The 23,755-nt window shown below is 32.5% G+C and overlaps 1 protein-coding gene across 1 annotated transcript; it reads right to left on the bottom strand.

The window, feature by feature from the left end:
* Window positions 1–243: 243 nt before the first annotated feature.
* LOC126732945 (receptor-like protein 44) lies at window positions 244–2,039 on the bottom strand. Its single transcript, XM_050436028.1, has one exon. It carries the CDS (start codon window positions 1,499–1,501, stop codon window positions 686–688), a length of 816 nt encoding a protein of 271 aa, XP_050291985.1. The 5' UTR covers window positions 1,502–2,039; the 3' UTR covers window positions 244–685.
* Window positions 2,040–23,755: the final 21,716 nt, after the last annotated feature.

The raw sequence follows: 23,755 nt of genomic DNA, 5'->3' as shown, positions 1-23,755 counted from the left end.
CGAGTTGGACTTGGTCTTACATTTAGCAAACACTAAAACTACAAATATGTAAAAGTGCGTTAATATTAAATAACAGCAGTTTCGGATATATAAAAATTTGCAAGCCAGTTGTTTGTATGTATATGTATCATACTACGCTGCCAGACAAAATTGCACGATGCAGAGTTCTTCACCCAACAGACCCACCAAAGTCTCAACCTACCCTACCACACACGCTCACAGACATAGACGGACAGCGAGAGAGAAAGAAACAACAAAAGCATTACATTACTGTATGCTTACATTACATCAAAGAGAGGAAAAATGACAATTATAACTGCACTATTTCACTGATCATATGCCTCATGTTTGAATTGGATTTATACAATGTTGATTGTTAAGCAATTACTAAATATAGATAATCAATCCCCAAAAGAAATAGAGATTCCCCAAAAAAGAAAACAAAGCCAAATTGGTTAAAGACAGAAGGTGAAAAAGAAAAAAGAAAAAAGAAAAATCCCTCCACAAATTAGTAAAAGAGTATCTAATAATAAAACCCCATTAGAAAGAAGAAGAAAAAATAATAGTAATATTAAGACTAAGCCCAAACCTCACCTGTATCAAAAACATACCTGAAATTTTTTTTAAACTCATCACTTTCAGCTCAATAATCTCATCTGCGATCAATTTTCTCAGAATATTAAGCTCAATAATCGGGCATAAGGTGATTAATTTTGCCTTCCTCAAGAGCCATCTTGTGCTCTGTAACTTTGAGCCATATACACACCCCAGTAAAACTGAGTACCAAGCTAGCGAAGCCACTTCCCAATCCGATCCCAACAATGGCCATCACTGACAACCCTTTGTTCTTCAAAGGCGGTAAAGGGTACCCATAAAGATCCTTGTTTCCATCAAACGATGTAGCATTGAATCTCGGCAAGTTCCCACTCCTGTTCACCAGCGAGGTGGGTATGGAACCAGAGAGTTTGTTATTAGAAACATCAAAAGCGCTGAGACGAGCGAGAATACCCAATTGCTGTGGAATTTGGCCTGTGAGAAGGTTATCGTGAAGATCAATAACGTTAAGGTAAGCACACAATGTGAGCTGAGGTGGGATCTGACCGGTGAGCTGGTTAGAGGAGAGGTTGAGTACAGCAAGGTTGACTAAGTATTGAAGGTCTGGGGGGATTGGACCAGTGAGAGCGTTGGAGGAGAGGTCAAGGGCTTGGAGGTTAGTGCAGTTAGCGAGGAAAGGAGAGATAGAGCCTCTGAGAGAGAGGTTTGAGAGAGAGAGCTTGTAGATTCGACCATTGTTGCAAGTTGCGCCTTGGAGATATGAGGTGAAGCCAGAACAAGGGTTGGAGAAGGTGGTCTTGGTCCAGTTTTGAAGCGATTTTGTGGGGTCTAATAAGGACTCGCTTAGGTGGGTCAGGCAAAGCTCGTCGCTTGGATCTGAGAAGCAAGTGCAGACAAGGAGAGACAGGAGGAGAAGAAGAAGATGATGCCGAGTCCAAAGACCCATCTAGCTATGCTATTGCTAGTTTGGTAAGAAATGAGAGAGAGACAGAGACAGACACAGACACAAAAAGAGAGAAAGAGAAAGAGAAAGAGAAAGAGAGAGGGGTTCGTCTAATTCTAAAAAGACTGTTTCTGTTTTGTTTTTGTTTTTGCTTTTGTCAAATTTTTTTTTTTTTTTTGGTTTGTTTAAGTCTTGTTTGGTCTTCTGGGAAAGGCAGACAGTTGCGGGAGAGAGCAAGCAAGAGAGAGAGATTGGAATCTACTGACTATTTTTCTTTAATATTCTGTTGCCAAGGGGCATCTGTTTTTTTTTGTTTAATACATATAAAAATCCCTATGGATAAAAAATCAATTGTAGCAAGAAAGAAAACTAAGAGAGGGGTTGGTTTATTTTGACTAGTGTTTCTGTAACTTCTGCTATGCTAGCAAGAATGAGAGAGAGAGAGACTAGTGTCACCAAATTCTAAGTTTTGGAGGCAGAGGTGTAGGTGTGTTAGTAAACTTTAATGGGAGAGCACTAGAAGTATGATAAATAGTAATAGTAGTAGGAGGAGAAGGGAGAAAAGGGGGTGGGGGGAATGAAAAAGTCATATTGAGAGGAGTGATGAAGGGGGGGGGGGGGGGCCTGAGAGGGTTTGGGGCCTGAGAGTGGGGCTAGCTGGTGGGGCGGTGACCTGCACGTATAAGGGTTTAGGATAGTGACAATACGTTAAAGGGTGTTTTCGTCATTTTCTAATATATATATATATATATGTATGCTTCAAATTTCATATAATTGATAATTCCATTTCTAGGGAACCACCGCCGGGCATTGTTGTCCCGTCACACGCACTGGGATTGATTGATGCGTTCGAGGATATATAAAACGGGTTTTAAGTTTTAATACCAAATCTCCCGTATTTCCGTGACAGGAATAAATACAACTCTCTCTATTCCCATTATTATTGCTCTCACCTCAACCACGTTTATTTTTTGTGACCATACAATGATACAAACTTTTTTTTCTTTTTCTTTTTTTCAATTTTTTGAGAGCACACTATATGTCATTAGTAAAGTAGATAGCGAAAAAAGATAAAAAGAAGAGAAAGTGAGAAGAATGTGAGATTCAAACTACATATATAATAACCAGTATTATACACATGTGATGCACAGCTTAATTAAAAAGATATATGTACAAAATTAAAATTATATTAATAATTAGTAAGCCACATGATAAAACCCATTAATATTACGACATATAATACATATAAACATATGTTAAGTCACTTTGTATAAACATGGTCTATAATATATAAATTCTACATTTTTTTTTTTGATAATATATAAATCTACATATTAAAACATAAAATAATGATATATAATCAAAATAAATATTATTTGAAACTCTTACTAATCTAATTTTAAGTGAAGTAAAATTTTAATTTTTTTATAATTTAGGAAATATATATTTATTTATAGTAAATTCTTGGTGAAAAAGTTTGATTTACGATAATTATTTTAATAATTAATGAGTGTAAACTATTTTTATGCATATAGAAGTATGACCTAGTATTATAATTGTATGTTGAGAGTATTGAATAATTACTTAAAATCACCGGCCCTCATAGTAGCTCAATGGTTTGACTACTTATTACAAGTACCAAGCCTTGGGTTTGAGGGCTAGTGAGTAGAGAGAGAGAAAAAAAAAATTACTTAAAATGAACTATATCAATGACACCTATGACCAAAATACTTTATTTTGAAGTGAAAAAATTGAAAAAAGAAATAAGCATTTCAAGGAGATAGAACACATCAATCATCATTAGAGGATTATGAGCACTATTTTCTTGACCCATCATGTAAGCAAAAAAAGGAATAAGTGATAACCTTATGTGTGAAGTGAAGTTGATTGAGATGACTAAATATGAGATCTTCACATGCTTTAGTAAAAAAAAAAAAAAAAAATCATCTGCATTCCACAACAATTACTATAAAATATCAAACATTATTAATACCAATATATCATTTAGATTCCTAATAATTAAAGTGTTATTTTGCCAATCTAACAAAATTTTAAGGTTCATGTAGAAGTTATCTACATAAATTATAATGTTCATATAGAAGTTTTTTTCACCTTAAATTCTATCTTCCATTCTCTACAATCCTACTAACATATATAATTCTAAGAAATCATTGTCATGCCGTATGGGTGTCGCCGTATTGGCAACATTTTTTACTCCATAAAAATGGAGAAAAGCCTTTATGCATGTTTGGTTTCGTACAGCCCTTTTATAAATAATTTACAAAATTAAATATTTACGAATATCAATAAAACAAATGATCAACTAAATAAATGAAAAAAAAAAAATAATACTCAAAATTTGTGGCATAAATATGAGATCCACATGTAAAAAAAAAAAAAAAAAAAAATAGCATCCAAACCTGGAGTGACTTGAAGTTTCAATAGAATAGATATAATCTTCAATGAAAAAGATATAATCATATAATAGCATTTGTGTGGACTTTGCACTCAGGATAACATGTTGAAGGGTGTTGAAGGCCATTTGTGAGAATCCAGGCGGAAAAAAAGAAAGCCCAATAATAAGGACAACAAAGAATTGAAAGCAGACAGCAAAAACCATTAGGCTCAAGTAGCAGGAATAATGGATCACAAGCCCAAGAAATAAACGAATGGGTCTTGAAGAGACAAGTGGGCTCAAAGAAGACCGGAAAGAGAGAAATAGCATCCCATGGGCAATGTATGAGGTAGAAAAGTAAGAAATGGCCGCCGTAGACCCAAAATAATGTAAACTAATAAAGTAAGGGGTTTATGGCAGGCCCATAAACCCCAAGGATGAGAATAAGGTTATTGGGCCGTGGAAGCCCAATGAAATTAGTAAAAAGCCCATGGGAGTGTAGAATTAGCAAAAGGGCCGAGGAAGCCCAAAGAAAGCAAAACGGGCCGAGGATGTCCAAAGGAAAGCCAAAAGGGACATAGGAGCCCATAAATAAAAGCAAAACAGTGGCCATGCCAAGCCACTAAGAGAAGGAATAAACGGCTGGCCTAAAAGAGGTCCAGCAGGATTAAGTTATTACAGCAGGAATAACAGAACGACATTGCAAGAAATAAAAGAAACCAAGGAAATGTGAGACCCATCATCAAATAAAGCCCAGCTCTTGAGTGGAGCTGGAAAACAAAGAGCAGCCCACATAAGAGGTCAAAAAACATGGACGGCAAGCCTCTGGACCACGGCAGACGAATGGGCAGCAGGCAAGTTTTGGACATATATGGAATGAAGGCACGCGCAAGGCCCAGGCACCATCAGCCTGTACCCAGCCAATACAAAGCATGGTGAGGTCGAGGGGTCAGAGGATCAGAGGGCATGGTTTGGTGGTGGGAAGAGGGGAAGAATCTATTTTTATGGTTCCGGCTCAGGCTCTTTCGAGGAGGTGTCCTGCTGGAATGGCTTACTACCCAAAAGAGGTAAGCTGAGTTAGAACCATTAGGTGTGTGCCACGAGGGATAGGGAGAGAGAAATAACCCAGACCATAGTAGGAAAGGGTGCCACGACAGACTAGCAAACAAAATACTCTTCCTTGTCTGGTGATGGGAGGGCGACAGAACAGTGATGGTCGGCCAGTACACCCAGACCAGACAAAGGGAGTTAAGGGTTAATAGAGTAAAATCGGGTCATAGCAGTCACTATAAAAAGAGGGTCTTGCCGTGAACAGAGGGGGGAGGAACAACGGAACTTTGGAAAAGAAATAGAAAACATAAAAGAAATAGCAAAGAAAACGAAGTGAGAAGAAAGAAAGAAAATAGTGAGAATTAGAAAGGTGAGCATGCACCGGTAGATTAATCCCTTCTTTCTCTCATGAAATCCGGCCCTCTGTAAGAAAAGCACGAAAGTACCTACGCAGAAAACCACTCAGACCTGTTTCCCTCAGGGCAGCTAATCTCTACGGCAGGTCTATTTCCTAAGAGGTTGACTGCTTTGAGAAGGGACGTTCTTCCCTTTGTGGTTCTGCCCCTACGGATTGAATTTCCGATCGATTTCCTCTAATATTCCGACTAACCCATGCTTATAAACATTTGATGTCCTCTGCTATGCCTTTTTTTCTCTTCAGTAAAAAAAGAAAACAAATAGTATTGTTATTGTAATTGATTTTAAGGGCTATTTGGTCAATTCCCCACTAAAGTGGCTAGATATTTTCTGTTTATTTTATTATTGTTATGTCTGTCTGCCACGATTTGTCTGAAATAGTTTCGCCTGCCGTGAACACGTTCCTGGTAGATTTGGCCTAGTTTGCGCACAAGCCGGACCAACTTAAGCTGAAACTGGGCCGGTCCCGACTCTCTTATCCAGAAAACTTGGGTTTAGTGCAGCAGGAGACAGCCCAATACCACTAGCATGGCCCACCCCCTCAGAAAGGGTAAAATTTTAAGATCTTGAAATTTCATAACATGAGCTTCAAAGCTTTAGAATAATCTGTAACATAAAAATAATTTTAATTAAAGTGAATACCATAACATGATTAAAGGTAGAACATATAATTTGTTTATCAAAAGAAGAGGTAGAACGTATAACCAATAGAAATTTAATGTGAAAAATATTCTAAAAAAAAAAAAAAAGACGGTGAAAGAAGCCATTGGTCCCACGGCTTCCACTATAGCTTCCATTGGATTAGGATGCTCATGCCGCAAATACACCTTGAAACTTACAAATCAATAAAACCCATTATAGAACAAAACCATCCAACTAAACATATACACAAAAAAACTAAGAATACAAAAAATATAACCTATGCCGAAGAGAGCATAGTCCAAATAAGGAGTTTGAGGGAGGCAAAGCAAAAATATTTATAATTTAATTTTTTTTTTCTGATTGATTTTATTCCCTATGATCTAATCTCAAGTTGTAGATATACTTGAAGATAAATATGAAATTTTTTTTTTTGATAATTTAAACACGGAAAAAATGTGAAACTGACTGAAGATAAGAATCTAAATTACTGCAAAATTTGATTTCTAGATAATTCATAAATTGAAGAGGAAAGATAAAAAAAGAAAGAAAAAGAAGTTGATATTAACAATTAAGGGAAAAAAATAATATGTTAAACTTAATAAATTATAGGAGAAGAAGATAGAAAAAAAAAAAAAAAAAAAACTATTATATCTGTGGGGCCAGAGAATTTGTGGCCTTGGCCCACTTTACATTAGGGCCCAAGACTTGAGCCGAGGAGAACTATTGCCGAGGACGCATAATGAAAGTCCCAAAAAGGCCTAAGGATATGGCCGAGGACGATCTTATGCTCGGCACCCCATAGAGCCCCTAAAGGAAAGGACGAGCTCAGTGCAGGAACAGGCCAAGTGAAAAAGCTGCCAATACTGCAATAAAGAACTCTACGTCTGACAGGTCCATGCCCTTCACCATGCTATTCAACTTTTACAACTACCCCCAACCACTCTAGGTATGGGCTGATAGGACAAGTCTCAACCCCAGAAAGTGGAGCTTACACGTGGACATTGGAAGGAGGGTAAATGTTAGTATAAAAGGGAAAAAGAACCAATGGAAAAGAGGTCGTCTCCTAGACCAAAAAGTCTAAAAGATGGAGAATAATAAGCACACTAAGCTCCTCGGACGAGGCTTAAGGACCGGAGCCACCCAGGTTGCACCGGAAGAAGACCTTGCTAGACACGCTAGGTTCACCCTCGTGTAAATTTCCATAGAAACCATGACTAACTGCTGTCCGATGACCAAGGCCTAGCCTTTCAAGCCCACGCTTTACAAATTATATTGTTTGGGCCTTTAAACATACGAACCCAATATTTTTTTTTGGGTCATTACAAATTGTGTTCTCACAATATCTATTTTTTTTTTTCTAAAAAATATGAACAAATAAGTGAAATAACGACGCTGTTTTTCTTGACTGTGTCGTAATATAATTTAAGTAAAAAAAAAGTAAATAATAAATTAATAATAAAATGATAAGATGAAGAATTTGGATTGTAATCAAATTAAGATTTTTATCAACTTAGAAATTATAGGAGAAGAAGATAAGAACAAAGAAAATTATATCTATTTTCTTAAAAATCTAAATTTTTTTTTGCATTTTGGTGAAGCAACTTGGCATAACCACGATTTCTAAGCCTAACTTTTATTATATAGTATATGATATGATATCTACATATATAATAATATAAAGTATCACAAAAATGCCATTACCAATTGATGTGATAATAGTTTGGGAGTCGATCAAACCTCTCTGATTTTGTGTTTTATGATAGTTAGGTTTTTATCATTCAGATTTGAATGATGTGTTCTATAATAGGCTTTTTCTAGTTTTTAATGCATTTCCTTTCAACCAATAAAATAAAATAATAATAATCCCTATATAATTGTTGCATCATAGTCTAATACATTTTTAATGCAAGAGCAAGGCCATCCTAAAGACCCCATAACTCAGTTGCCATGGGGTGAATAGAGCCAATATTCCGAGAAAAACTTTCTATTTAAGAGCTATTAGAATCCTGAATGATACCACCAGTACTTGCATAACCCAGATTCAGATAAGCTGAACCATCGGTGTTAAGCTTGTAAAAACCCCAACCAATGTAGATAGAAGTTTTCGAATGTAGAGCATTCCCACTATTTTTTTTTTTTTTTAATCTCTACTGCCTATTTAAAAATTCGAATTTTTTACTTAATTTATATACTTTTGTAATATACCCTACATATCACTCTTTATTTTACAATATATCATATTAAAATAGTTTTTTTTTCCGCACACCACTCCCCTTAACATTGAACTATGTGTGGGATTTTTTTTTTCAGCCATATTAGTGACCAATTAAAAAAAATCTTATTTTAAGAAAAAAAGATAATGTGAACGCTCTAAGAATTTTTACATTTCTCAACTATCCAGTCAAATTAACACTATTCATACAGTAAACTCAAGCACAATGAAAACAAAAATGATGACGTGCGTTGAATTACGTCCAATGGGAGTGTTGGGAATGTTCAATGATGTAGTATTTTTGGGTATGTTACTAGGATTTATTAGTATATCTAATTGTATAATTAGAGTGATTTACAAACAAAAATAAATAAATAAATAAAAGAAAAACTTTTCCCTTCTTTTTCCAAGTTAGTACTTTTCTAGAGTAAATTGGCATGAGTAGGAGACTCCGAAACCTAATTATTTGGGCTATTACCCACTTATGAAACAAGTCCACATGCTGGTAAGAAATTGACAAAGGCAGGTCTCTTTTTTGAATAAACTTTGAATCAGTGGAGTTCGTCTTTGTTATCATCCTATCAAGACATTTACACATGCACAAAATTCTATATTTAATCAATAATTGACGAATACTGCATCCATTAATCCGTCCTAATGTCAAGCAGCTCCTTTCAATTAATCGTTACTAGTTTGAATGTCAAAACTATGATGAATTCGGAAGAAAATTAGTTTATTACATTTTCAAATGCGTTTTCACTTTCTAACTTTTAATTTAAAATAAAAAAAGTTGTTTCACTTCACTATCCCTATCCTTACCCCCTCACACGCATGGTTATGTTGCATAGATTGAAGAAAAAATGTTTTAAGAAGATATTAGACTACACCGTCACATGACATAGGCACAATGAGTCTATACCGAATATCTCATTTTTATTCCCAAAAAAAAAAAAAAGTATTAGATTATTTGTGTGTTTGGCATGACTTAAAAAATTCAATTTTTTTTACTATTCAGTTTATTTTTACTACTATTTATGGATCTCACTGTACTTTTTGATACTATTCATTGGTCTTACTGTATTATTTCAGCTAACTTTTAGTTTTATTTACAATATTTTTCAGCAAAAAAATTTTAATTTCAGCTAAATAAGCTGTTTCTAAACAGATGCTATATGTAGCTTTCTCTTTCTTTTTTCTTGTTTTTGATAATCCAAGGCACATAAGCTAATTAAAGCTTATGAATGACCAAGAAGCTGCAACAAATTTTTTTTTTTTAAATGTAAATGATGATTTTCTAATTAAAAAGAAGAGAAAAAAAAAAAAAAAAAGACGTACGACAAGTGCATTCAACTAACACACAACTTCTATCTGATCTAGTGATTTTGGCATTAAAAGGCATTAAATTTTAATGGACACAAAAGCGGGCCGTACCGTAACTCCGTATAGACATTGGTGCTTGACTTGTAATTTGCAAAGATGAATAATTGAATCCGTCACATGTCTTTCTGAAGTGCTTATTATAACTTAGAATTGCTCTGAGGCTCACAAACCTCCCGTACTCAGAGACTTCCTATTTGGGCGTCATCAAATTCACACTCATATCTCACCCACTTGTCTCAGTTTTTATTTTCAAATAATCTAATTTTTAACTCTTTGAGAAGCTAATTTTTAAATTTTTGTTGCATATTTAATCATGGTTATAAAAATCGAAATGGTAAAAAAATCGGAAAAGATTCTGATTTTTTATTTTTAAAGCTATAAATTTAATATAAAAATGACCAAAAAAATTATATATCACCCTCACAAAAAACTTAGAAAAAAAAAAAAAGAAGTTTGTGCAAACATTTTTTTTTATTCTTTGGCGTGGCAATCTGGTAACATCCAAGTTGGCGTGCTTGGAAGATGACTAATTTTGTTTTAATCATCATCAAATCAGATTACAGATGGCCAAATTTTGTTAGATTGAAAAGTCCAAGCGAATGAAAACAATATTGGTGGGATTTGTCCTAATTCGTGTTGATTGCTTTTCATTCATTATTCTTTTTTTTTCTTTTTCTTTTTTAAGTCAAACATAGACTCTTCTTGATTGACACAGAGCCCACTCCCAAAAAAAGTTAAAATCATCCGTTTACACAATTTTTTATTTTTATGGATGGGCCTTTTCTTTTCTTTTCTCTCTCTCTCTCTCTCTCTCTTTTTTTTCCTCTTAAAACATCTTATCTCTCTCTCTCTCTTTTTTTTTTTTTCTTAAATCATCCTTTTATTATTCTTAATGCACACTCCTAAAGTGTTTATGTACTAGATATATATTGTCAACAAATGAAAAAAAAAAATATACTTTTGTCCCTTAAAAAAAAATTCCTTGGAGTATTTTTTTCCCCTGGTAAGTAGAGGCTCATCCTATCATATTAGTATATTATATTCTATAATCATTGAAGTTGCACCATATAAATATATATAAATAAATATATATATATATATAAAATAATCGTGTGTTGTATTACAAGAACATTTAAGTTATTAATATAGTTTCTTTTAAGTGAATTTCTATTATCAAAATTTCAAGAAATTTAAAAATATGTCTTTAATTAAAATTTTGATAATTTAAAAAAAAATTATTATTTATTTTATTCAATATTATTTTACACGTAGTACATTGTGCTTTTGCCATATAATGGACCATAAGTTTAAAAATTATTAAGATAATTTATTTTATTTTTTTGTCCCCATAAAAAAAAATGCTATTTTGATTAACACTCAATAACCAAAAGTTTCTCAAAAAAAATAACCAAAAGTTTCAAGAAATTCAAAAAGAGTTTATTATTTATTTTAAAATATTCATTGTTGTTTTTGTAATAAAAACTTAGTTTTGCATAATATGATTGTAAACTTGCTTAACACACAGACTAGATCTGTTTATTGTTCAATTTCACTTATATTATTTTGAATTTTTTTAAACTACATATTACTTTTTTTTTTTTTTTTTTGAAGGGTACATATTACTTTTTAGGTACATTATACAGGTAAAATACTAATATATTTTAAAATTTAGATAGCAAATTTGAGGATGTATACAACAATGACACATGTCATTTTCTCAACAAATAAAATGACGTCATATGTCATGTGGCATTGGATGCAATCAGACTACCTTGTTCGAAGAAATAGATTTATAGTTTCCCATACCAATTAACACAGATCGAGATGAGATTTTCCATTGTTTATGATTATCTTAATTAGGTACTAAGGCTGGAGATGTTAAATTGATTCCACCTTGGTGCGTCACCAAGATGTACTGGCATGCAATTCCAATGAGGTGGCCTAATTTTACCTAAAGACTTATGAGATCTATGAGATGTTGGGTTCAAAACTTATAGCCAACGTTTTGGGGTCACACCCATTGTGTAGAACAGGGGAATTACACTCATCCAAGAGAATAGTCAACAAGATATATAAATTAAATAATAACAGCGAAGATATTTAGGGATCCATTCTTATCTCTGCTGTTATTCGTGTAGTTTGTGGTTGGAGATGGATTTATGGAATGATGTTGTCTTGACATGGGGCTTTCTTTTAATAAATTAATGTGGCAAGTTATTAAAGGTATGTAAAAAAATGATGTTAATGGTGGATTCGGATAAAAACTAGTAACATATTGTCACCTGAGTTTTGTTGTGACAAATATTATGAACATAAAAGTTGCTCATAATTTTTTTTTTAGATAGTTTCAACCTATGGCGTCCGCTTCTGATGGTAGCTTTTTATTATCAGATCAAGACACCAATCAGTTTTTGGTGTAGGCGAGGATTGAACCCCAAAACTCTTATTCAATCATCAGAGACTTTATCAGTTGAACTAACTGAAACTCACTCATAAATTAAATCATTATATATATATTTATATATATATATATATTTTGTTGGAAACAACATTTGCCGTTGCTCTCCACATAATAATGATTAAAGAAGTCCATTCGGTTTCAACCTATGTCATTATTTGAGCAAGATTCATTTTTGGCCATAGAAATAAGAACTGCTTTTTCCTTTTTCCATTTTTAATGGTCTTCACAAATTTGCAATTTGACCTCTAGCACATTTTGAAATTTAGGGTCAGTTTGTTAATGTTGTTTTAATAACGTTGTTTGTAGTTTTTAGAAATATGTATAAGTGAAAATACGTTTAATGGTTTTTAAAAACTGCTCAAAATCCCATACCAAACGGCCCCTTGATGATTAAGTGACGGTTTATTCTTCGGCCATGACTTACTTAGAGCCCATTAAACTAATATAATCCATAAAAAAAGTGATATCTATCCCTCCAATCCAAAAATTATATTATACATCAAATATATTAATACCTCTTCTCACAGTATTAGTTTTTTTTTTTTGGGGGGGGGGGGGGGGTTGGTGTGGGTAAACATCACAGTATTAGTTGCGAAACTATGAATATATCTTTGGGGCATCAAATAAAAATAGTATTATAAATACAATTAAAGATGCAAGCTAAATTTTTTATAAGCCAATGAAAACTACAAAAATATACTTCAACAAACTTGAGTCAAGAACATTGATCAAAAAAAAAAAAACTCTAACTTATCGTTCTTCAACTATCATTTTTATTAGGGAATAAAAGAAAAAAAAAATTGTTTTCACTCTAATTTTAGATAATTGGCTAATTGCTATAATATTTGGGTTTATTATAATTTTATGAACATTCAAATTTCTAAATAATTAGTATATTATAATTCATCACTGATGAGATTGTGACTTTATCTAAATGAATATAATGAACCTTAGAATTTCTTATAAAAATTATACAGTTAAAAGAATTAAATTTATTTATTGATGTATAACAACTTTAACCGGGATTAGGAGGCCTATAAGTATATATTTTATTATTTTATAATTAAAAAAAAAATTGAACCAATCATACATATTTATCTAAATGTGAGACATGTGGTACAAGAAAATCTTATATTCTTAAACAACGTAAACCACGTGACATGAAATCAAATAAATGTCATGTGTCTCACCACCGCGGATCCTTGGCGCGATAATCACTTCACAAGTATAAGTTCTAATGGGGTGTGGGGGGTAAGGGCCGGAGTTTAAAAAATATAAATAAAAAAAGTTTTCTATTAAAAATAAAAATAAAAATAAGAAAAGTTTTGTATACAAATAAAAAAAAAAAAAGTTACGTGTCTTACAACTTCTAAAAATGGGAGGAAATTGTAGGGTTTAAATGGGAGGACAAATTATCCCAAAACGTTTTCTATTAAAGATTTATTTATTTATTTTAGTATTCATATATTGGGTGCATGAATCTTCTCATCCTAACTTCTAGGTTTCAAATTGCGGACTAAATGGATAGTGTTGCCAATGTTTTTGAGTGATGGTATGGACAATAATTAATAATAAATAAATAAAAGTAAAAAACCATTACATAGACCTTACGAATTGATGTGTTACAATTCCAAAAAAAGTTATATAAATATTTATTTATTTGTTATTAAATGGCACAAATTATACTCTTGTTGTATCAATTTGTAAGTTTTTTTTGTAACAATTTTAACAAAATTTTTTTTTTTCCCATAAACTCGAATAAAAAACTAGAGTTGGATATGGTATAAATGGGCTGAGATATCTAGGTGTTGCGCAAAGGCCCAAGATGTGTACAGGAATTCAATTCTCTAAGGGGTTCTATCTTCTTTTATGCAATCTGTAGTTCGAAAAAAACAATGCTTCCCCACAGAACAAAATTGTTAACTTTCAGTAATGACCTTCATAGTTCATACATCTCTGTAGAATTGGCTTCATTTAAGGACTATACGGTGGTCCCATTATAGTTTCGACCTTCGGTTCCTTGGCTGCCTCTGCACAAGCCTACACACCAACATATTGTTGGGATGTAAAATCCAAAGCTTCGTAGAAGAGACTAAAAATGCAGAAAGTGAAAGCGGAAAGGATCTTCAATGAATTTAAAAGGGCCCATTAACTTTGAGTGGCACAAACGAAAGCCTTAGCGCATAAACAAATGTTGAGGCCCTTCTATATATTCTTGTGGCTTTTCCACCTCTCACTCAGTTCACAAACAACTTAGCCCAAACCTGGCCCCTCAGACAAATTAATATCAATGCTATGGTTGATAGCATATTGGTCCTAACTAGTCAATTCAATACAACCTTTCTGGGTATGTACTAGACAATTATATATATATATATATATATATTGCATTTGAGAGAGAGAGAGAGAGAGAGAGAGAGATGGATGTGACACGTGTTTCAGCACTTTGGAGGTACTTAGGTTGAAATATTATAGCTTTATTAATTGTGTTTATATGGTGGGCGTAAGCACAATAATTTGGGGGGAAATGTGGCTTTAACATGATTTGGAACGTGACAATTTTGATGTGTAATTTATGTTTATTTAAATTTAGTACCTTTATGGCTTTATTATCTAGAGTCCAGGCCTTTCTTAAAATAATGGTGATCATAATTGACTTGTTAAGAGAGTGCTGGCACTGGCAGACAGCAACTTCAATAATTTAAGTGGCACGTGTTATGGATATCATTTAAGAACAACACGTACAGGATTTTATTAAATTCCTTTCACCCAACTACTGTAGATAAAATGGACATGACTAAACTCGAATTTTTAGCTATCTTATTAAGATGCCACGTCACAAATAATCAAGATAAGAATTCCAAATAGTATAATATTAAGTGGTATTGTTGGGTTCTTTGGAGAAGGAGAATTTAGATTCAAATTCATCCTCTCTCTAATAATTGTAATTAAAAAAAAAAAAATTCAAATGAGTCTAAATTTATCTTGACTTATTCAGCCAAAAATAAAAATCCTCCTAACAAGATGAGACAAAATTATTCCAATCAGATACCATTTGAAGAACATATGCATGAACAGAAATTTGATTTATATGATCATACAATTAAAATACTCAATATCAATCTATTAGATATTTAAAAAGGTTTATTTATTTATTTATTATTATTAAATTTTGATTTTACTTGATACCTTTGGCTAACAACAAAAACAATATTATATGGGTCAAATATCTTCCATGATCAGAAAGAAAATGGTTAAATACTTGACTTGATAAATCCGTGAGATAACAAAGTGGACGTGGGCATCATCCCGATCTCTATCTTGTTAATTCAATAATTTGCTTTTTAGTCTTGTTTTAGTGAAAGGTGGTTGGTGCGGTTCATCTGGCAAATAAATTAAGCCACGTGAGATTGTTAAAAAGAAAAAAAAAATAGAGCGTCATGAAAGTACAAATTTTGTGCAGCAAATTTGTGTTAAGTAACGCTAGGGACATAACAACATTTCATACACATTTTGTGTAGCAAATTTGTGTTGAGTATAGCTTGGAACATAACAACATTTCATGACACTCACAAATTGATATTAAAAAATCTTAAATCTCAAATTGCGGTAGGCTCATATGTGATGTGATAAGCTAATTTAAAAATATTATGAATTTGTTGTGAATTTTTACTTATATTCTGTCTTTCTATTTAAGCAATTTAAATAAAGGCACAACTTTTTTTTTTTTATCATATGGGCCCTCAGACAAAGAACAATATGAGATTTTTTAAGCGTGGGTGGGACAAAGTCTTATTCAGCTTTTGATTTATGCTTTCAAAATCTACAGTGTGTTTGAATTGGACTTTGGTGGAATTATGCTCGACAAACCTTTTCTTTTTGGTCTGTTATGACGGTGATTTGTAGATGAAGCAAAGACACATACCCACCTTTTTCTACATAAGTAAGAGAGAATGTCCAAAAGGGCTAACAACCAAAAGCTTCATTGTGGCAGTTGTCATTTAAGACATTTTAGGCCCCTCCTTAAGATAAGTACGTAATCTTTTGTGAGTCTTTGTGTGTTTTCTTCTGTGCATTGAAAATTTGGTGGGCAAACAGCAAGATATTATTAGCAGGCCATAATATTTAGCTACTTTGCAACTTACTCTTTTGGGTTAAGATAGATTGAACTCAGATAATTAATTCAATTATCCAAATTGATTAATTAAATTAAATTACATGTAAATCGTTGAGGTACTAATAAAGTACCAAATAAACTAAATACAGCAGAAATTAAATTGATACGGTGATTCATTGACAAATGAGGAAAACCTCTCGTAAGGCAAAAATTCTACTGGATGAATTTAAGGTCACACTACTCTCAAGAATCCACTAATCAATAATCAAGCAATTACAAGTATAATTATCTTACCACTACCCTTGCCTATCCCAAAATACCAACCTACAGTTGAACCTTCACTCTAATACCTAATTGAACTTGATCTTGTAGCAACATTTTTTCCAATCTCCAATCTGTGACTAACTCTTTTGCACGGATCCGTGTATGTTACTAACTCCGGCAACTTGAATGATTGTTATTGACTGCAAAGTTCTTCACTTCATAAACGATGAAGATTATGAAGTACTTGGTTACAAAACTCTAAGGCGTACGAGTATGAGGTATCTTACCATTACCCTGGCCTATCCTAAAATACCAACCTACAGTTGAACCTTCACTCCAATACCCAATTGGACTTGATCTTGTAGCAGCATTCTTTCCTTTGTTACAAAAATTTTCAATCTGTGACTAACTTATTTGCATGAATCCCAGTATGTAACTAACTTCTTTGCACGGATCCTAGTACGAACTAACTTTAACAACTTGAATGATTGTTATTGGCTGCAAAATTCTTCATTTCATAAACGATGAAGATCATAAAGTATTTGGTTACAAAACCCTAAGGCGTACAAATACAGTAGCTTCACACAGAGTATATGAGTTTTAGGTCTCTATTTTTGTACTTGATGACTTTTAAAATAAGCCTTATATATGACTAGGGTTGTGAGAAAAGAATCCCTAATCAAACAAATCATCATGAGCCAAATTTCAAATCTAGAAGTTCTGAAATTGTAGATCTCGATAGACCAAGCTTGTGTCGAGCTTCTCCATTAATCCTCGATAGTAGTATCTGTCGAGCTTGTGTCGAAACTTAATGAAACAACTTTTCTTCACTTGTTTCTTAGATCAATCTCCATGTCTTTAATGAAACCACTTGATATGTCTGAACAACATACTTCTTGATACATTAAACCCAACTTAGATCTAACCAATTATAAGTAAAGTGCGTTTTGTCAAATGATTAACTAATTACATAGAAAATATGACCCTAACATACTTGTCTTTGTGTCCAAATAGGTAATAAGCATTTTTTTATTATTAAAGATCGTCTCAAATTACTATTTAGATCTAGTTTCATCGACATGGAAGACAAAGAAATTTCTTAGTACGAAGAAAAAAGATTTTCTTAGGATAGAAGGAAAAAGTTTTTTATTTATGACATAATTAGGTTTTCATTGTCTATGATAGTATTGTGACTTGTGAGAGGAGTGGTGTGATACAATATTTGGGATTGAAAGATATGACATGTGTGAATTAGTGAGTTGGTGTATGTGGAATTTGTGAATTAGTTTGTGTTTGTGGGAAATTTTGTTTATGTTGTGTTTTTGAGATATATGAGTGTTGTTTATAAGAGTACGCAAATTTGATTTGTGAGATTTACTGAGTGCGATTATACTATATATCATTTATAATAACGTTTGATTGGCATATAATTGTCTTATTCGTAAGAGTGTGAATGTGAGTGTGCCTCCGTTATCCTTAACCCGCACACACTTTCAAATGGAGAAAGAACTAAAATGCAAATTCAATATGAATTCGAAAATTATTAGACTTCTATTATGATTTAATAACTGACATTTCTTGGCTTAAAGAAAACAAATAGCTACTTGGCAAGTGGCAACGAAATGACTGGTTTTTGTTGAATATAATGGGGAATAATGATGGTTCCCATATGCATGTACGTGGCATTCGTTGGTTTGTCTTCGTAGTCACCCAACGTGCGGCTTTAACTACTGATCTAGCCAGCTCAAAGAATTGACTCTCATAATGTAGACCTGGTTTGTCCGCAACTACAACTACAAGCAATTTCGTGTTGGCATGGAAAAGATAGCTAAGATAGTGGGATTTCACCATCTTTAATTTCTTCTCTCATATTTCAGCCTTGGTCTTATTAAGACTGCTTTAACTTGCCAGGATTGGCCTGTTGGATAGTCACATATTGACCCATATATCAGCTGGGCCTATGGCCACACGGATAGTTGGATTTATGCCCCCCATTTGTGGACTTGGTTTTTTGTCTTTTCTTGAGTAATCAAAGCTTATGATCATGTCAAGACAATTCTAGTTGCTTTCATGCCTGACCAACCAGGTTTGGTGTATGTGACTGCGAGCACCTAGGCCCTTTTACATACTATTGGATACTTACCAACAAATGTATATTAGATGAAATTATTTATTCTGGATTGGTCTTTCCTTTCTAAATTCCAAATTCACTTTTCATATAATTGAAGACCAAACCAAGATATTGATGGCTAGAATAAATCACGGGATTGGTTAATATATCAAAGAATTGGTTGCTAGAGAAAATCATGGGAGCAAAGCAATCAACATGTAATTCAAATTCAAATTGCCAATGACTTTTGTGTTTAATCCCCCATTAATTACAGATTTCATTGTAATGTATTGAGAAAGTGTATGAGAAAATATAGTTATTTGTTTTTATCCCGTGGACGGTGAATGTAGGTCCCAATGTCAAACCACATATTATCTTATGTTTTTTCTCTTCTATTTTCTCTATCATTCAATCACAAATTTCTAAATGTTATCAGGGCGTTCACATGTTTTTGTTTTCTCTTATTGGTCATATCTAATATAATCACATTGTCAATCATCTTTTATTGTTTACCTCATTTTTATTTTTTTATTTTTTTTTTATTTTAACAGAGAATTTACCATTTCTTCATGCGTATTGGTAATTTTGCCAATGCAATTCTCACTCCTATACATTTTCATTGCAAAATATTTCATCACATAAATATCATTGTGACATCTTTATAGGAGGATTTCTCATTAAAGGGGAGTCATCACTCATCATTTTAATGGAGTTGTTATTTTCTTGTGCCATTGAAGCACTATATTGGGTCATACCTAGTTTCACTTTTGTTAGCCAATTTTATTGTACTAGAAAAAGGTAGAGAGCTTTGGAAGACAAATCAAACTCTGGATTCAATGATTCTTCTTCTTTTTTTTTTTTTAAAGGACATTTGGATTCAATATTTGCAAGCTGTGCATTTCATCAAAGATTAATGCCAATTTGAGAGGGATTCTTTTAAAGTATAATTTACTTTTCATATCATTGAAGACTAAATCATCGAGATATTCATTGCTAGATAAAATTATGGGATTGGTTAATAAATTAATTGATTGATTGCTAGAGAAAATCGTGGGATTGAAGCCATCAATATTCAATTTAAATTAAAATTTTCATATACTTTTTTGTGTAAACGTCAATTATAATGTGAATTTCATTGTAATGTATTCTCAAATAAATTGTATGAGAAATTCTAACCCTTTGGGCTAATATCCCATGGATCTAAGCTATAAGGCTGAATTACGTAACCTCTATTCATTTTTTGGCTACCACTCAGGGGCAGTTTGGATCCCACGTTTCTACGTTGCGTTTTCTGGCCATGCGCATTTTCCTTTTTTTTCTTTTTTTTGCTTCAGCCACACTTTTTGACTAAAGTCAGCAGTGAACAGTGCACTCGTGCACTGTTCATGGGTTCCACAAATTATATTTTTCATCAACTTTTTCATTAAAAATGGGTCCCAAAATACTATTCACACATTTAAAAATTATTTTGCTACAGTATTTTCAGTTTTCAATTTTCAGTTTCAGCAAAATAAGTTCTATCCAAACAGACCCTTAATCACAAATTTCTACAAATAGTAGACCTAATTTGTACAATCCTAACAATTTTGCAAATGGTATAACCAAAGACGAATTATAGGGTGATGCGTAAAGATACAATATCAACTGTGTCCAAACATATTTGATGAATAATACTATATTTTGAATTATTTGGCCAAACAGTATTGTTTCAAACATATATTAAAAAATAGCTTTTTTTAGAAAGAGATCCACTTGAAACTGGGCTTTTCAAGAGACGAGTTTCATGCCACATTTGCTGATATGGCTACAGTTGTGACTAATGTAGCGTTTTTGGAAGGAAAAAAAAATGATCCACTTGAAAGTTGGATTTTGACTCTTAAAGAGTCGAGATTTACTTATACATTTCACTTCACTATTTTTTTTTCTTCGGAAATCTCTCTCTCTCTCTCTCTCCATTGAACCTTGTTGCAGAGGCGGCCCAACATAATTTGGGGCCTAAGGCGAAAAATTTATGCGGGGCCTTTAATATATAAATATTAATTAAATAAAATTATTTAATACTAATCAAATTAAGGTTAATTTGATACATTAAATACATAAATAATACCAACTAGACTAATGTTAATTTCATATAGAGAATTGAATATCATAGTTGAATTATAAATATTAATAAAAAGAAATAAAAATATATTGCGATTGGAAAAGATACTTTATTTTGGATATAAGACGATGCATAGTTAAATAAAGTTGTAATCTAATTTTTAATTTTATATTTTGATTTTAAGAGAGAGAGAGAGATAGATATTATTTGGTGTATGGTTTTGTAGGATATTAGTTTACAAAAATTAAAGTCTCAAACTATTAGGGGAGATTAATCTATAATTGATGATTTAACACATTTGCAACATCTTTTTGAAATACTTTAGGGTTTCAATTGAGTTAAGGTTGTCTCATACTTTGAGAGTCTTAATAGAAATGAAAAAGAAAAATGCGCTAATTAAAAGTACTATAAAATGTTCAAAATATAATGTGATATTGTTTCTCATTGATGAATTTCATCAATTTAACCAATGAATGTTTATATCACATTTTTTGTGATTAATAACATGGCAATTTGTAAGCTAATAGTAAAATTTGTACATTACTAATAAAAAAAATGTACAACCTTTAGAAAATATATATAATTTTATAAAAATTTGGACCTTTAACTATAAAAAATGGGGCATTTTTTCCCAAGAAAAATTTTGTATTTTAATGGGGCCTTAGGCCTAGGCCTTCAGCCGGCCCTGCCTTGTTGCAACAAACCTAACCACCATCCACCACTTGGAGCCGCATCTCCAACAAAAATGGCTTGGTTGAACAGCATGCAATGAAAACGAGCTCTTTATTAGCTATGAGCCTATGTCAAAAACCTCAAAGCATTGCCCAAAGTGCACATCAAGGGACTCATATGTGTTTTGAACAACGTGGGAGCCCTTCATCTCTTCGACTCTACCAGCTTTGTCCTGTGGCCTTGGATCGTACTGTTAATGGATTTCTTGTTTCAAAATGTCTGACTTGCATGTATTTATTTCAAAAACAATAATTATCTTGGGGGATTAGATTTTGGAACTTTTATGGTATAGGCCCAAAATGGCTTTAAAAAAAAGTTTAGTTTAGTTTTTTTTTTTTTTTTTAATTAAATAATTATTTTCTTTTTTAAAAAAAAGTTAGAAAATTTTATTAAGATAATCAAATATGGGAGAAATTATATAGTCCTCATGGTAGGCCACGTCATTTGTCCATTATTCCAGTAAAAGACTTTCACCTATTTAAAATTGCTAAGTCAATATTTAGTTTTTATTTAAAATTCCACAATTTTAAATAAGTGAGAATAATGATGGATCACATCACTTGTCCACAATGTGAATCTTATAATTTCTTCAAATATGGAATACATCATTTGCTAAAACGGTAGTAAAATAGAGGCAAGAATTTGCTGCATACTGATGAGTAAAAGTCAGCCTTCACCAATTTGTTAAGTTATTGAACTGACCATGAATTCAGCAATTTAAACTCAAAATTTTCATTGGGACAGGTGGGGCTGCTGAGCAGCCTTTGTCACTGTAGAGTCATTAATGACCACAATCACAATCCTCTGTATATGAAGAACTTTCTATTGTAGAAGCGATTTTGGAATTGCTACAACATGTATGAGAATCTTCTAGAGTTATTACAGTAACTACTCCATGGAAATCCTAAAAAATTTTCCATCAATTTTTAAAATGATTGATTAGATTTTATCATATCATTAATATTTAAATAGAGGTTAATTAATAATTGTCACCTATTTTATATCTATTTAAATCGTTAATGATGTAATAAAATCCAATACAATAATTTTCTAATAGATAATTAAGATTTTAAGAATTCTACGAATATAAAAGAAATAAAATAAAAAGTAAAAAACTAACATATACTAAAAACTTTAAAAGATCCCAACCTACAACATTGCTCACATTATACGGCCATTTTAAATAATGGGTACTTGTCCTTATACTGCTTCCAGTTGTGGTGGTTGGGTTTCAGGTGAAAAGTTTAGGGCCAGACCAACAAGGTCAAACTCACACTTTATCCTTGGGCCCAACCCCTTGTCTCGTGGTCCTCTTTGTGGGAAAACAACTTCATCTCTTTCGGATTTGAATTTTAGTCACGGCCCGTTCACTTTCAAGTAAAAATTCCTGTTAATTCTATGATGATCCCACCCCAAAAAAAAAAAAAAAAAAAAAAAAAAAACTCGAAATAATATTGATTTTTTTTTTCTCTCTTCAATCTCTGTTTGGCTGGTTCTTCCTTTCTAGCTCTTGCTCTTTGACCCACGTTGTTACTAACATTTATTAAGCACATGTAAAAGGATTATGAAATTTATGGAAAGGGCTTGAGACAAAAATAAATAAATAAATAAGTAAGAAGAAGAAGAAAGAAATTTATGGTAAGGACAATCAATTATTTATTCAATAAGCTTAAGGACACAATATTTTTTACAATTTTGTTCACAATTATTGATATTGTATGATAAAAATAATGTCAGTAATAAACTCAATAGAGAAAGTCATTCACTCGTCTCTAATCATAACAGTTTATATTAGCAGTTGTGAAAAAGAATTCTTAGCATTACTCTTATTTATTTGGGTTAGCTGGTAAGCGCGTTGCATCATAGCTTGTTGGGAACTTGGGATTGAATTATTTATTTTATTCTCCTTGTTGTTAACATCATGACAATTAGCTACAAAGATCATATTATATACTTAAGAAAGCTCGTTTAATTAAATGTACTTTTTTTATATTATGAAAATATCTGCAAAGCAATATCATTATTACATGAAGGAAAATGATCATGCATGCATACATCGATTAGTTAAATATGTGCTGTTTTGAAGAGACTACGATCGTCATTAAATAGCGTCATGTTTTTTTATTACTAGTCCTTTCTACTGTTAATCCACAATCCAATCATGATTTAATCTACCAAAAAATGATAATGATTAGTGTTGACGGTGTGTGCTTAAACTGCTAATGCATGTGCTGCCATTATATAAGAAGAAGAAAACACATTAGTGAGAATGGGAATGGGATGACCCAAAAGAGTTAGGCCTTGCATGAATTTGTAAGTCCTTTGAGGGCCTTATGTAACAAAGATCCCAGTGGACCCTTTGATTGATTGAGATGA

Source organism: Quercus robur, chromosome 6 (genome assembly GCF_932294415.1).
Source record: "Quercus robur chromosome 6, dhQueRobu3.1, whole genome shotgun sequence".
Classification (NCBI taxonomy): Eukaryota; Viridiplantae; Streptophyta; class Magnoliopsida; order Fagales; family Fagaceae; genus Quercus; species Quercus robur.
Note: the sequence above shows the minus strand (reverse complement) of the source record. Positions and strands in the feature narration are given on the sequence as shown.

Bases quoted from the DNA above. Each gene is read 5' to 3' on its own strand.
- LOC126732945 (XM_050436028.1), bottom strand. From the start codon at position 1,501: ATGGGTCTTTGGACTCGGCATCATCTTCTTCTTCTCCTCCTGTCTCTC.